This window comes from Aethalodelphis obliquidens, unplaced genomic scaffold (genome assembly GCF_003676395.1).
Source record: "Aethalodelphis obliquidens isolate GAN/ISIS:26980383/991018 unplaced genomic scaffold, ASM367639v1 scaffold8, whole genome shotgun sequence".
NCBI lineage: Eukaryota > Metazoa > Chordata > Mammalia > Artiodactyla > Delphinidae > Aethalodelphis > Aethalodelphis obliquidens.
Genome location: NW_020837952.1, coordinates 44,625,123 through 44,641,653, shown reverse-complemented (window position 1 = coordinate 44,641,653; position 16,531 = coordinate 44,625,123). Strand labels below are relative to the sequence as shown.

Sequence of the window (16,531 nt, the reverse complement as noted above, 5' to 3'; positions counted from 1 at the left end):
TTCCTTTTTTGAAAAATGGAGATGATTTCTATATCAAGGGTAATAGTAAGAATTACACTAGTTAATGTACAAGGTGCCAAGCATGTTATATGTCACATGGTAAGGCTTATTAAATAGTAGGCTTATTAAATATTTCTGGTATTATAACAACTATCATTTGTAGGAGAGACTGTTGGGAATCAAAATTGTTTGTTGAATGAAAGCGCAGGCAACCAGTAGCACAGACTTGTTCCTCTCCTTTATAACTGCTTACGTGCCTAAGGACCGGGTCCTCAGCTCACTGCACACTGTCACCCGAATCGCCCATCAATTTATCACGTAAGGCAATCGAAAAATTCCAGGTGTATCTTCCCGTAAGGACCCGGTCTATTGAACTGGAAAGCTAAAAGTAAAGGCGTGTTAGCAAACGGTATTTGTAGGGGTGGGATAGCAGGATGGGAGGGAGATGCAAGAGGGAGGAGATATGGGGATATATGTATAAGTATAGCTGATTCACTTTGTTATAAAGCAGAAAGTAACACACCATAGTAAAGCAATTATACTGCAATGAAGATGTTAAAAAAAATAAAGGCGTGACAATTGCCCTTCGACCCACCTCTCCCATAGGTCGCCTGCTCATTTAAATAGTGCGTTCCCTCGGGTGCCACTTGATAAAATTGTCTGGGCGCTCCTTGAGGATTCGCCAGAGGCGGCTGGAAGCTCCAAGTTCACCTGCCCAGGTGTCCGCGGCCCTCGGGGAGCCACCCTGGCCTGGCACCTGGGGGTCGGGTCCCCGAAGTCCCATTTCGGGGGGCTCTGCTGGCTGCGGTGGGCGCAGGGGCTGCTGCCAGAGCGTACTCTCCTTTCCCTTTCGCGAGACGCTGGGTGCCGGCGGGGACCGACACCTGCCTGACGCCTCTAATCCCCTTAGGGCGCCACGCCCGCCGCGCGCGGCTCGGGAATAAGTGAGCGCAGGGCGCGCAGGTGAAGTTCCGGCTCTGGCTGCAAGCTGCGGAGCCTCCAGTTTACGCGCAGGGCCCCGGCAACCGCGCGGCCATGGTCTCGCCGCGGGGCATCGGCACCTTCGTGGTGTGGGACTACTTAGTGTTCGCCGGGATGCTGCTCATCTCGGCCGCCATCGGCATCTACTACGCCTTCGCGGGGGGCGGCCAGCAGACCTCCAAGGACTTCTTGATGGGCGGCCGCAGTATGACAGCCGTGCCCGTGGCGATGTCCCTCACCGCCAGCTTCATGTCGGCTGTCACGGTCCTGGGCACCCCCTCCGAAGTCTACCGTTTTGGGGCCATATTCAGCATCTTTGCCATCACCTACTTCTTTGTGGTGGTCCTCAGCGCGGAGGTCTTTCTCCCGGTATTCTACAAACTGGGAATTACCAGCACCAACGAGGTACAGGGTGAGGGAGGGCCCGGGGAGAGGTGATGGGGTGAGGGGAGTACCTTTCAGCTCCTGGAGGGATTTTCCTGGGGGCAGGCTCACCACCACATCCAAGTCTCTCTCCGTTCATATCCATCACCTCTTCTGCCCGCCCCTTTTAGGGAGAGGTGTCCTGTAAAGGCGAAAAATAATCTCGGGACTTAACATTCATGAGCTCAGGGGAAGAGAGAGGCTCCCAGGGTAAACGGAGTTATTTGGACTAGTGCTCAGTAAGGCCATTTCTGCTTTAACATCTTTGATTCCAAGTCAAGGGGAAAGATTTTTCAACTTGTTATCTTGGGGAAGGGTAAGTCTCAGCTCCTCCTCCTTGAAAGGAATCCCCTCATTCCAGGTCCTCGGTCCACTCACTTTTCCAGGAAGTACGGGTACTCCCCCCTCCATCCCTCTCGCAAACATGGCTTCCGCGGAGAGTCAGGCACTCACATGGTTAAGGTTCCGAATCTCGTGTTTGAGACCAGATTCTATGCTTACTAGCTGGGTAACCTTGGCTGACTTAATTAACCTTTTGTGCCTCTTTCTAAGTCTCAAAATGGGAATAATTATACCACCTACCTCATCTGGTTGTTGGGGGGATTAAATGAGATGATGCAAGGGCAGCATTTAGAATAGTGTCTGGCACAGGGTAAGTGCTGAGTAAATCTTGACCGTAAGTATTGGGGTGATGGTGGTAGAGATTGTTCCCTTGGGATCACTAGGAAAATTTGGCTGCAGAGTTCTTAAGCATCTCCGCCTTCTCTCTCTGTGGAGAGATGATTAAGGGAAACCATCTTTCTAATTGCACAGGTCCCCTGGTTATAAATTTTCTCAAATCGTCTGCCAGAAAGGGCTTTGCAAAGATAGTGTGAATGTTTGGTTTAGTTTAAAGAGCTGTTGAATGGGAGTGTCAGGGGAGGATAAAAGTTTAGGGGAGTGGTCGGGCCCAGTTCCATGAGTTCCATGGACAAACCTGCAGAAGTGGTCTCTCTGACAGACCATTATCCAGGGACCCCGAGCCTCATTCTCAGCAGCCACCTTGTCCTCGAGTCCATGTAGTGTTTGCCCCAACCCAGAGCCACTGGATGGTGGTTTCTTAGTGAGGCTGGTTCAACTGGTGCTGGGGATGGGCCCCAATGGCACAACAAGTGTTGGTGACACACTGCCTGGGCTCTAGTGAACTCATTGCAGGGTGAGGTGCCCCTGGTGCAGCACTGCCTTCTTTGCACTCTGGTCATGGTGTTTGAGAGCGTTTAGTCATCGCCCCAGAAGTGAGCAGGGTAGAGTTTCTTTGTTTTGCTCAAAAGTGACAAACTGATTACCCCAGACAAACTCAGTTTTAGGTCTTTTTTGTTGCTGTTGACCCTTATAATGTTTTGAAAAAAAATTAATTTAGCATTTAATGATGAGAAGTCAAAGAAAATTCCAGATTCTGACTTCTTCTGGAACTTAAAAGACTAGTGACACTGGGCCCACATTCCCTGTGGCAACAGGAACCCCACTTTACAGCCGTTTCTCTCATTCCCTATTAATTTCTATATTGAGGTCTCTTCATTGTATCTGCATGGTTACTTTCTTATGGTAGAGAAATCTATCTGCATTTAGGTCTTTATCAAAAATGCAAAAGGGGGCTTCCCTGGTGGCGCAGTGGTAGAGAGTCCGCCTGCCGATGCTGGGGACATGGGTTTGTGCCCCGGTCCAGGAAGATCCCACATGCCATGGAGCAGCTGGGCCGGTGAGCCATGGCTGCTGAGCCTGCGCGTCCAGAGCCTGTGCTCCACAACGGGAGAGGCCACAACAGTGAGAGGCCCGCATACCGCAAAAACAAAACAAAACAAAACAAAAATGCAAAAGGGAAAATGGAAAGGACTGAAGGGAGTTCTTGCTTTGAGGGAGATGTCAGAGGACATATTTCTTAATGGATATGAGGAATATTTCAACCTGGTAATATATGAACGCCTGGCTGATCCAGTTGGTGTATTTTACCTGATGAGATCTGTAGGCATTTCGAGTCCGTGAGCTCTGATCTGTAGTTAACCAACTCCAAAACCCAGAAAGGGTTTGAAGAACCTGGCAAGAGGACTTCAGTCCCCATAGGTGAATGCTCCTCTCATAATCACTGACCTGTGCCTCTTCGGGTGAGCAAACGTTAACTCAACCAGAAGCAGATTTCCCACACATTTGCAGCGGTGGAGGCTAAGTTAGCAGAGTTCCAGCTAAAAATGGCAAAAAGCAAACGTTTACTGAATGCTTAATACAGGCTGGGCACTGGGTTGCCTGTTTGACATACATTATCTGACTCAATGCTCAAAATAATTCTTATACTGTGAGAGCCCCATTTTGCAGACAGAGATTCCGAGTAAGTTAAGCTACACAAGAGAGCCTGAAGCAAAGTGGACACATGCCTAGAGGCTGTGCAGTGGTGCATACTGGCTGCTTCTGAAGGCTCCGGTGAGTGTTATAACCCTGCGTGGAGTTTAGAATGGTGCAGGCAAAATGGGCTGTGGACACACTGGGGGTGTCCACGCCTAGTGGATGCCAGGCCACCGGGGACAGGGAAGTTAGGTAACATGCTATGTCCCTGGCAGTTGGTCATGGAAAACACTTTCTTGTGGCATATTTTGTTTGTTTTATGCTGAGAGGTGGAATCAACTATACAGAATAAGAAGTCCAGCATTGAGATACCCTGGCATTCTTGTGCAAGTATGAAATCTTTCCCTAGTTCCAGATTGTTAGCTACAATTGGCTGTTCAGAAGCATTTGTGATATCTATTTATCACTGCCTTCAAGATGTAGTCCTGGTAGGTGTATAGCGACTTCCAGATTCACAGAGAAGAAATATGCAGGAGCCCAACTGCATTCACCATCTCTTCAGGATGTTTCTGGATCCAGCAAAATCAATGTGTTTGAACTACGTTGCCCAAACTCTCTCTCTCTCTCTCTCTCTCTCTTTAAAAAAAATCAGTAGAAATCTTAGTGTCCCTAAGTTATTCAAAGTCCTGAGGACTATGAGAGATCTCAACTGACTATAGGTGTGACTGAACCAAACTTGGGTCCGCTCGTCCATGCGCAGTAAAGCCAATCTACTGACACCAGGTTGCGGTGGAGGAAAGTGCAGCTTTTATTATTAGTCTGGGGCAGCTAATGATAAAAAAATCCTCAACTCCCCAGTGGGTTTTAGGGAAGCATTTTTAAAGGCAAGGTGAGGGAGGGGAGTCACAGTATGTGACCACCTTGTGCGCGATTCTCTGATAGATTGGTGGGGAGGTGATAGGGCAGTGTCACAGGGGTTAACATTTTCAATCCTCAGGCTCCAGTAGGTCTGGGGCTACATGCTCATGGTCATCAATTAATTAACTTCTTCCATCTGATGGAGGTTTTAGCATCTGTAAAACAACTCAGGAAATGTGCATCAGATACTGTTATCTTGGTACTTTGGGGAGGAACTAAAGATTCTGTGACTGCCATATTGCTGATTTACTGTTTGAATTGTTACTAGTTCTCCTGGCCCATCTGCTCCTTTGTCACTACATGCTCACACCCTTTCAATCATTAATTCTTGAGCCAGGCTTTTGTGACTCAGGGGAGGCCTGGAAGACTACAGCTGTTCTATAAACAAGAGGCAGGCAGAGGACATGGGGGCAGGGGTCTGTCCCAGGAAGGTACCATAGGGTCCTGCTTGGTAACATAGACACCTACTGTTATTCTGTGCTTTTGTCTAGAAATCCTAGAGCTATTCTCTGAGCCTACTGATCAGTGACTTGATCTTTAGGTATTTCTTTAGCAGCCCAGTATCTGAGATGGACAAGACTGTCCCCTGCCATTCGGTAAACAAAGGATGTTGTGGCCACCAAGCCATCAGCCACTGCAGCCACCCCCCATGGTGCACCCTGAGGGGAATCCAGGATGGAGAAAAATAGGATACTGGCCCCAGATAGATAAGATGTATATGAAAGGAAGGCTTTCAGTAAGCTCAGACTCTTGCATTTTCCCATACACAGAAAAGCACTAAAATCATTAACTTCGTCAGTTCTTTGTGATTAGCAGTAATCTTTTGATGTTCAACTACATGTTTTGTTTTGTTTTGTTTCCCAGCAAATACTCCTATGTATCCTGGCTCCTCCCTTACCTCTTTGGAACAGACCCTCAGAGCTGTCTGAGAGGCTGCCACCCTGGGCTATAGTCCTCAGTATGGCCTCAGAATAAAACATAATTCTCAACTTTTAGGTTGTGCACTTTTTTCATTCAACACTGAGATAGTGATAGAATTCTTGGTTCTGTCTTGAGTTAGTATTGTGTATATATATATTTTTTTGTTGTTGTTGTTGTTGTTCAACTTGCTACATTCTTACCTCCATCACATTTTCCTCTTCAGTTTTCTTTAGTCTCCAGCAGCATGAATACACGTACCTAGAAAAGGCAAAGACTTCTCTGTCAATTCATGGACATTTATTTTTAATAGAGTTTTACTAAAACAACTCAGAAGAAATAACACAGCTCTGTTCCCATGCTTCAAGACACTTCTTGGGTTTTCTAAAAAGTCTTCCAAAATATACTTGGATGATTTCGACTTATGTAAATCACTGAGATTTAAATTCTTAGGCCTATGGATTTGGTTACCAGCTTCTTAATGTCCTAACTCTTAAGTGAACAGTTTACAACATTTCCCCATCCATTTACATCGTTTGATAGTCTCCAAAATCCTGCAGAGTAAGTGGGGAAAGAATGATTACTATGATCCACATTTTCAAAAGGAAGAACTTGAGATTTAGAGTGTCCCAAGCTCGTGGAGTCAAGAGTAAGGCTGGAACAAGGGCTGGAACTCTTGCCCCAGAGCACTCACTGCACTGCATTGTATATTCATTACTCATCAGTTATTTTAGGACGTCGTATTATGTGTCAGTGCCACTCACTCACTCTGGATGGATCTTAGACACGTGGGCAGTTTTCTTGTTATTTTGAATAACAGAGTGGTTAGGTGCACAGAGTTTGGCATCAAATGATCCTAGATTTGCATTGTGTCTCCAGCAATTATTAGGTTGCAGCCTTGGTATTCTCTCTGTGCCCCAGTGTGCTGGTTTCCAACATGCACTTATGCATAGTAACTGCCTCATGGAGTTGTTGGGAGGACAGGGCATACAGCAAATACTCTATAAATGTTAGCTGTGATTATGAAGCAAAAATATCTGGTGTCTTTTCCTCTGATATTTACCTAATGTCAGTTTTTCCTCCCTCATTTTTTCTGCTATATGAAAAGACTACTGTCAGCCTTAGAATTCTCTCTATATGTAGTAATAATATTCAACTTAAAGAATGTCTTGGACCCCGGCTTCCTTCCAGCTCTAAAATCCTAGGATTCTAACTCTGTAATACATTATGATCTATAATATTGGAGATAAGCACACCACTGACATACCTCAGAGATATTACAGGTTCAGTTCCAGACCACCACAATAAAGGGAATATTGCAATAAAGCGAGTTGCATGAATTTTTTGCTTTTCCAGTGCATATAAAAGTTATGTTTACACTATGCTGTAGTCTGTTAAGTGTACAATAGCTCTATGTTTAAAAAACAATGTACATACCATAATTTAAAAGTATCTTATTGCTAAAAAATGCTAACCATCATCTGAGCCTTCAGCAATTCGTAATCTTTTTGTAATAGTAACATCAAAAATCACTGATCAGAGATCACCATAGCAAGTATAATGATAATGAAAAGTTTGAAATATTGCAAGAATTACCAAAATGTGACACAGAAACATGAAGTGAGCAAATGCTGTTGGGAAAATGGAACCGATAGACTTGCTTCACACAAGGTTGCCAGAAACCTTCAATTTGTAAAAAAATGCAGTACCAAAAAAAAAAAAAAAAAAAAAAAAAAAAATGCAGTACCTGTGAAGAACAAAAAGGCAAAGTGCAATAAAATGAGGTAGGCTTGTGTATTATAAGATACCGCAGATGTCACGCTTGGCTCTGAACAGAAACTTACTTAGGCTGATTTAAGTTAAAATTTTTTATTGTAAGGATATGGGAGTAGCTCATAGCATAGGTGGAAAAGCTGAGCAAACAGACTTTGAAAAGGACAGAAGGGAGGGCAGCCTCTTCAGGCCACCCTGTCAGGATCAGTCTGCTTCTGCTCCAACCATTTCCTGTCTTTCTATCTTGCCTCTAAGATTCAAATACCCATTGAGAAGAGAAGCTGATTGGCTGAACATGGGTCCTGTGACTATCTTTTGGCCTAGGCTGGGCACCTTGATTGTCAATTCCACAGTTGCCTGAAGTGGGAAAGGGTTGATTCCCTAAGTGTATCAAAGGAAATGTATTGGGTAGATACCAGGAGAAAGGGGAGGACAACACTTTGCTCATTCTAAAAATGCAGAATATAATTCCATTGGTATGACATTCTGCAAAAGGCAAAACTCGTAGGGATGGAGAACAGGTCAGTGATTGCCAAGGTTTAGGGGTGAGAGGAGGGTTTGACTACAAAGGAGCAAGAAAGGAGAAACTTTTGATGGAGTTTCCTGTGGGTGATGGAGCTGTTCTGTGTTAAAACCCATTGAACAGTACTCCAAAGCAAGGGTCAATTTTTCTCTATGTAATTTAAAATAACAGTGAAATAGGAGTGCAGAATACGAATTAGTTACGAAGTTGCTTTAAATTTCTAACTCCTTTACTTCTTAAGCTGCTGGTTTTTAAAAAGTGTCCAGAAGTTTTACATATTAACCATTTTTCCTTTTTTGGAAACAGTATTTAGGACTTCGATTTAACAAATATGTTCGTCTCTGTGGAACAATCCTCTTCATTGTTCAAACGGTAAGTAACCCTCAGTTCATTTATTTTCTCTGTTTTTCATGTACAATGTTTTTAAACAAGGGATCTGGGTCAAGCTTATTTGGTAAATACATGAAAGATAAAAAAGGGATGTTGAAAATAGGAGGAAACAAAAAAGGAAAAACACTTGTCACTACATAACATTAATCCTTAAGATCATTGAACAGTGTTTCAGCAAATGCATTACTTCCTGGGAAAACAGAATGATTTAAGTAAACATGGAATAGTATATTGATCAAGCAACACTTACGTTACTTTAGGAAAGTATGGTTTTCCCTCTTACACCTCCCTCTGTCCCCACCAAAGTGACAGTAAGGGCATTACTAAGATGACAAAGATATTTGAAGGAACTGTAGTAGCTGATAGTAGGAATTGTAATAAAGGGAAAACAAGTTGTACGTTTCATAGTATTTTGCAACATGTTGAGCAATAAACTTAATAGGAAAAATTAACTGACATAGGAAGACATTAGGTAATAATTTTCTTTGTTTGAAAGCATACTTTAAAAAATGAATCAGTGCTCTCTTTTAAAAATCGAACTGTAAAACCCAACTGATGTACTCATTGATATAAAACAACAAAATCGTGCACTCTGGAGGAGTTTTTAAAGCCAACTACACAATCCAGTACTTCAAGAATGTGCGAGTGTAGATTTACTGCTTGGCACAAATGGAAAGCAAAGATTTGCCAAGCAATCAGTGACAGAGAACGCTTCCCACCCTTCGTCCAGGCTGCTGGAGGCTTATCGCTATCATTGTCACATCATTTAGACCTATCTTCCTCTTGGCGGCTAAGTGCTTTAAGAATGAGTTTGATAACGGAGGTCCAGGAAGGAGTTTTCATTCTCATCCGTTTTTATAATTCCATTTCTCCATTCAAAAGCTACCCAAACATTTGCTACAGCAGGACAGAGTGCCTTTGCAATTATTTAACTTGACTCCATTTTACATCTTTGTAAATTATGTAACTTAAATTGTATCTGTCCTTAACGCTTGCAGTATAAAAGGAAAGAGCCCTCTGGGGTCTGGTAGACATTCTGACACAGAGCTGAGGCTGGTAGCTCGCATTCGACAGCGGAGTTCAGACACTCTTTGGATCATCGTTAGAAGTGCCAACAGAAATGAAAACGTGGAGACAAATGTTAGGAAGGTGGCCTGTGGTCACATTTTCAAATCTTTAACTTGGACAGAATAATGACTGTGAAAAGCTAGTTCATTCTTGCAAAAAAGAGGGGAGCTTTAGAATCTGCTATTTGAAAGACTTACTTCCATAGATCACTCATGCAATTTAATCATTCAACTACTATATAACATTTTTTTCTTATGTTTTATACAGTAATCATAGAATTAGCTTCTATGTATTTGAAAGATCAAATGCAATGAAAATGGTATTCTGAGAAAAAAGAACATATTTATCTTACTGTTGTACCCCAGATTAATAATTATTTGTTAAGTGTACAAATGAAAAATAATAAATAATATTTAAAAGGTAGAATAGAATTTTTGTTGGCTTTCAGGAAATTTTAGGGCAAATTTACACTTTTGTTTAATTAGTGGTCATGCAAACTTTTACAAACAAGGTTCCACAATTTTCACTGTTTTCCCAATTAATTATACAGTGATTAACAACAGCTTGAAAGCATATGAATGAGGAAGCAGCCCCTTTTAAATTTGTATTCTTTCTCTCTTTCTAATTGTTCTAGATCTAGGAAAATTGATTTCAAACTTGAATTGATGTATCAGTGAATATCCGCACTAAGTACAACATGAAAAGTCCATATTTTTACACAAAATTGGTCATAAAAGATTTTTGTGACCTATGACCGCACCACAAATGGAAAAGGAGAGTCAACTTCACTTAAATAACATTTTTCAAGTTACAAGCAAATTTTATTAAGTCTATTGAAACTGTAGTTTTAATTCATAATTAAATTTATAGAAAAATATCAATATTTCATTTTGTAATTCATATCGTTTATTTGGTTTTCTTTTTCCCCCTAGATTTTGTATACTGGAATTGTTATCTATGCCCCTGCCCTGGCTTTGAATCAAGGTACATTTTAGAGTTACCAATATGTCACTCTCATTCGGGGGTTCACTTTTAACAGACCTTATTCTATCTTTGGGGAGATGGGGAGGTGCAGGAATGCTTCCAGTAACCTGCGTCAGCTTGAGGTGGGCCAGGTGGGTTCAGTGTCTACACTAGCAGCTTCTTTGGGTTCCTGGATCATAGCTTCAAAAGATCTGTAGACTTCACTGGGCAGTGTTTCTCTGGGATGTGCCAACCAGCCATTCTCCATCCCTTCAGAATGAACGCCCCCTGTAGTCAAAATCATGAAAGACTGCACTTCCTCCCTTTGTGGCTATAACTTGGAGCCCATCTCCAAGAGGCTTCTGTGTTATTCAGCTCAGACTCGGTCCCGTTGTAAAATCTGGCAGGGAGAGAAACTTTCCTTCTCCCCATTTCTAATGTGGTCCAAAATACAAGAAACAGAGATCTGTGTGATTTGAAATATCAGATTGCTCCTAGTGACCAAAGGACAGATGGCTATAGTATCCCTATAAACCAATGTGTGATGATTGTAGTGATCAGCAGATTACTGTACTCTCTAGATTTGGGCAGATAATAGCTGTGAAACTGAGATTGTTTATTGTGGCAAATGTGTGTGTTACTCATACCTTCAGAAGGCTTCAGGGGAACTCCATGTTCCCTGAATTCTTATCAATCAGAAGTGAATTTATCTCTAAAACTTCCTTGTAAAATGGACAAGTGGACTCTGTGATGGGAAGAATGTGGTACAGTTCCTCCAGTTAATATAAAATGGACAAACAACCCCAAAGAAAACAAGAAAAAAAAAAGAAAGAAAATGGAAAACCCCAGCTAACTCCACATTCTAATTTCCTGATTTCATAATACATAGATAATAAAGCACAACAGTATTGTTACAAAGAAGAACTCCATTATATAATGTGCTATTGAATTCTGAATGTCAGGCTTGTTCCATGTCAATATTACCAACATCATGGTTGGATCACTTCATATGTAAAGAGCTGAACTGTAAACTTCATAAGTTACCTATTGGCTTTAAGTGTAACTAAAGATGTTGGCTTTCGAGTTTTAAAGTGCAGTTCTGGGCGTGAGAAAGCACTGCCTTCAGTGCTTCAAGAACTCTGTTCTTATCAGTTTATTGAGCCACTCCCTAGGAGTAAATTAGGATCCAAGGACTGCATTTTGACCCTTTGAGTACCAGTTGTGTATTTTACTGTACCAAGGGAGTAGACACAAGCATAGACAGGGTACTTGGTGTGCAACAGATACTCCATAGAAACTTGTTTAGCTGAATTGGAACTTAACATTCTCTAGATACAATTTTTTTAACTTTTTTTTTTAATTACAGAAAACTTCAAACATACACTAAAATAGAATAGTGTATTGAACCCTAATGGACCCTTAACTCTACACTAATAATTATCAACTCTTGGTTTAATTCACTTCCTATTTCCCTCACTAGATTATTTTGCTGTAAATCTGAGATATTTTATCATTTCATCTGAATTCCGTATGTCTTTTACATACTTTTTTCATTGAGGTATAATCAACTATAACATTATATTAGTTTCAGGTTTACCATAATGATTCAATATTTGTATATAATACAGTGATCACCACAATAAGTCTAGTTAACATCCATCATCATACATAGTTACAAAATTTCTTTTCTTGTGATGAGAGCTTTTAAGATTTGCTCTCTTAACAACTTTTAAAATATGCGATACAGTATTATTAACCATGCTGTACATTACATTCCGATGACTTATGGATTCCATGACTGGACGTTTGTACCAGGATGTGTGTTTTTTGTTTTTTTTTAAATAAACTTATTTCTTTATTTTTGGCTGCATTGGGTCTTCGTTCCTGCGCATGGACTTTCTCTAGTTGTGTTGAGTGGGGGCTACTCTTCGTTGTGGTGCGCAGGCTTCTCATTGCGGTGGCTTCTCTTGTTGCGGAGCACGGGCTCTAGGCATGTGGGCTTCAGAGGTTGTGGTGCACAGGCTCAGTAGTTACGGCTCGCAGGCTCTAGAGCACAGGCTCAGTAGTTGTGGTGCACGGGCTTAGTTGCTCCATGTCTTGTGAGATCTTCCCAGACCAGGGCTCAAACCCCTGTCCCCTGCATTGGCAGGCGGATTCTTAACCACTGCGCCACCAGGAAAGTCCAGGATGTGTTTTTTAAACACAATTGTACCTTTATCGTTTCTAAAACATTAACATTAACACCTTACTGTCATCAATATAAGGTCAGTGTTCAGATTTCCCTGATTTTTTTTTCAGTGTTTGTTAGAGTCAGGATCCAGATAATTTCATGTAATTGTAATTATTTCATTTGTCTCCTACGTTTCTTTTTCTTGCTTTTTAAAATCGAAAACCATATTTTATTGAGATATATTGTAGCTTATATACAATAAAATGCCCAGAACCTAAGTGCACAGTTGGATGAATTTTAACAATTTTGTGTACTTGTGTGACAACCACCCAACTCAAGATATACAATATTTCTATCATCAAATCCCAGAAAAATTTTTTTGATTCTTTCTAATGAATCACCACCTCCATTCCAAGCAGCCAGTTTTCATCACCATAAATTAGTTTTTCCTGTTCTTAGATTTTATATAGTGCCTTTCTGCATCTGGTTTCTTTTGCTCAACAAAATGTTTTTGTGGCATTCATTCATGTTGCTACATGTATCAGTAGTTCATTCCTTTTTATTGCTAGTATTTTATCATATACATCTACGAAAATCTGTTTATCCATTCTGTTGTTGATGGATGTTGGGTTGTTTCCAGTTTTAGGCTATTTTGAATTAAGAGTGCTAAGCGCATTATTATACAGGTTTTGTTTTGTCTTGCTTTGCTTTTTTTTTTTTTTTTTTTTTTTTGCAGTACGCAGTCCTCTCACTGCTGTGGCTTCTCCCGTTGCGGAGCACAGGCTCCAAACGCGCAGGCTCAGCGGCCATGGCTCACGGGCCCAGCCACTCCACGGCATGTGGGATCTTCCTGGACCGGGGCACGAACCCTCATCCCCTGCATCGGCAGGCGGACTCCCAACCACTGCGCCACCAGGGAAGCCCCTTGCTTTGCTTTTTGACACACGTTTTCATTTTTAGTGGATGAATACCTGGAAGCAATATACAGTTAAATACACACTATTCTGACCCAGCACAGGGTAGGTGCATGTAAAAAATTTACGAGAAACTGCCAGATAGCTTTTCTAAGTGGTTCTATCATTTTGCATGCCCACCCCACGATGTGTGAGAGTTCCAGTTATTCTGTGTCCTTGACAGATTTTGTATTTGTCTTTTCGATTGTAGCCATTCTAGTTGTATGATCTATTATCTTATTGTGGTTTTAATTTGTATTTTTCTGATGACTGTTGATGTTGAGTTTACTGGCTCGTAGAATAATAAAATGAATACAAAACAGACAAATAACCTAGCAAAAAGTGGGCAAAAGACTTGACCCGTCACTTTACAGAAGAAAATATTCTACCAATCCATTACATAGCCTATTTATCCGTTTACCCAGGCCTTTTAAAATTTCTCTCAGTAATGTTTCTTAGTTTTTGATATTGAAGTCTTGTACATATTTCTTAGATTTATTTCTAGGTAATTGATGTTTTTTATGCTATTGTAAATGGTATTGTTTTATAATATCATTTTCTAATTATTCATTTGCAAGTATGGAAAAATACAATTGCCTTCTATATGTTGATCTTCTATCCTGAGAACTTGCTAAATATATTCATTAATTCAAATAGGCTTTTGGCATATCCCTTATGGTTTTCATGTTGTTTATGAATAGAGACAGTTTTACTACTTCTTTTCCTGTCTGCAAGCCTCTTATTTCTCTTCTTTGTCTTAATGCACTATTAATGTAGAAAATTATATTGATTTTCAAATGTTAAACCAATTTTCATCCTTGGGATAAACCTTACTTGGTCATAATGTATTAACCTTTTTATATATTGCTGGATTTGATTTGCCAATATTTTGTTAAGGATTTTTACAGGTTATGAGGAATATTGGCCTGAAATTTACTTTTCCTTTAATGTCTTTGTCAGGATTTTGGTATCAATTATACTGGCTTTATATGATTTGGGAAGTGTTCCCGCCTCTGTTTTCTGAAAGAGTTTGTATAAAACTGTGTATTTCCTTCTTAAATGCTTGAAAGAATTCACAGTGTGGGCATCTGGGCCTGATATTTGTTTGTTTTCATAGAAAGGTTTTGGTATATGGATTCAGTTTCTTTAATATAGAGTTATTCATATTTTCTTGTTCTTATTGAGTCATTTTGGTGAACTGTATTTCTTGTGAACTAGATCTAGAAGCTTTCTCAGACTTCATTTCAACTTTTTGGAGAGACTATTCCATATGCAGTTTTCAACTCTTTTGAGTTAATACCAAAGAGCGCAACTGCGGGATGATAAGAATGTGTTTAGTTTTGTAAGAAACCACCAAACTATCTTCCAAAATGGCTGTTACCATTTTGCATTCTTATCAGCAATGTATGAAAGAGTTATGTTGCTCCACATCCTTGCCAGTGTGTGATGTTGTACGTGTTCCAGATTTTGGCCATTCTAATAAGTTTCTTGTTTTCGTTTACATTTCCCTGATGACATATGATGTGGAGCATCTTTTCATATGCTTATTTGCCATGTATATATCTTCTTCTGTGAGGTGTCTGTTAAGGTCTTTGGTACATTTTAAAATCAGGCTTTTTTTTTTACAGTTGAGTTTTAAGAGTTTTTGTATAATTTGGAGAACAATCCTTTATTAGATATGTCTTTTGCAAAATTTTCTTTCAGTCTGTGGCTTATCTTCTAATTCATCTGATATTATCTTTCACAGAGCATATGTTTTTTAATTTTAATGAAGTCCAGCTTATCAATTATTTCTTTCGTAGATTGTGTCTTTGATGTTTTATCTAAAAAGGCAACATCATATATAGGTCTATGAGCCATCTTGATTTAATCTTGGTGAAGGGTGTAAGGTCTGTGTCTAGATTCATTTTTTTTGCATGTGGATCTCCTGTTGTTCCAGCACCGTTTGTTGAAGAAACTATCTTTGCCCCATTGAATTGACTTTACTCTTTGGCCAAAGATCAGTTGACTTTAATTATGGGGGTATATTTCTGGGCTCTCTGTTCTTTTTCATTGATCTATTTGTCTATTCTTTCACCAGTATCACACTCTCTTGATTATTCTAGTTTCATATTAAGTCTTTTCTACTTTTTAGTTTTATTTTTTTACTTTTGCCTGCATTGGGTCTTTGTTGCTGCGTGCAGGCTTTCTCTGGTTGCAGTGAGCAGGGGCTATTCTTCATTGCGGTGCACGGGCTTCTCATTGTGGTGGCTTCTCTTGTTGTGGAGCACGGGCTCTAGGCGCACGGGCTTCAGTAGTTGTGGCTCGCAGGCTCTAGAGCACAGGCTCAGTAGTTGTGGCACATAGGCTTAGTTGCTCTGCAGCATGTGGGCTCTTCCTGGACCAGGGATTGAACCTGTGTCCCCTGCATTGGCAGGCGGATTCTTAACCACTGCACCACCAGGGAAGTCCTCATATTAAGTCTTGAAGTCAGGTACAGTCAGTTCTCCAGCTTTGTTCTTCTCCTTCAATATTGTGTTGGCGATTCAGAGTCTTTTGCCTCTCCATATAAACTTTCGAATCAGTTTTTCAATTATCCACTGTTTGTCATTATCCACAAAATAACTTTCTGGGACTTCCATTGGGATTGCACTGAATCTGTAGATTAAATTGGGAAGAACTGACATCTTGACAGTATTGAGTTGTCCTATTCATAAACATGGAATATCTCTCCACTTATTCAGTTCTTTCATTTCATTCATCAGAGTTTTGTAGTTTTCCACATATACATCTTGTATATATTATATTTTGTTAGATTTATAGCTAAGTATTTCATTTTGGGGGGTACTAAGGTAAATGGAAATGTGCTTTAAATTTCAAATTCCACCTGTTTTTTGTTGGTATATAGGAAGGTGATTGACTTTTGTTTATTAACCTGTATCCTGCAAACTTACTATAATCATTTATTAGACCTGGGAGATTCTTTGCCAATTATTTCAGATTTTCTACAAAGATGATCATGTCATTTGTGAACAAAGAGAGTTTTATGTCTTCCTTCCTTCCTTTGTACCTGTTCTTAGTGGGAAATCTTCGAGTGGCTCACCATTAAGTATAATGTCAGCTGTAAGTTTTTTGTAGATAATCTTTATCAGATTG

At 40.5% G+C, this 16,531-nt stretch overlaps 1 protein-coding gene across 2 annotated transcripts in view; it reads left to right on the top strand.

Annotated features, from left to right (window-relative positions):
* Nucleotides 1-575: 575 nt before the first annotated feature.
* SLC5A8 (solute carrier family 5 member 8) overlaps nucleotides 576-16,531 on the top strand; it is a 63,698-nt gene continuing 47,742 nt past the window's right edge. The window contains exons 1-3 of one of the 2 annotated variants that reach the window (XM_027107323.1): nucleotides 576-1,386; nucleotides 8,159-8,224; nucleotides 10,243-10,294. In XM_027107323.1, coding sequence (XP_026963124.1) covers nucleotides 1,036-1,386; nucleotides 8,159-8,224; nucleotides 10,243-10,294 — 469 coding nt within the window. In that variant the 5' untranslated portion in view covers nucleotides 576-1,035. The remainder of the gene's footprint in view (nucleotides 1,387-8,158; nucleotides 8,225-10,242; nucleotides 10,295-16,531) is intronic. The other variant, XM_027107324.1, reaches the window with a different exon arrangement.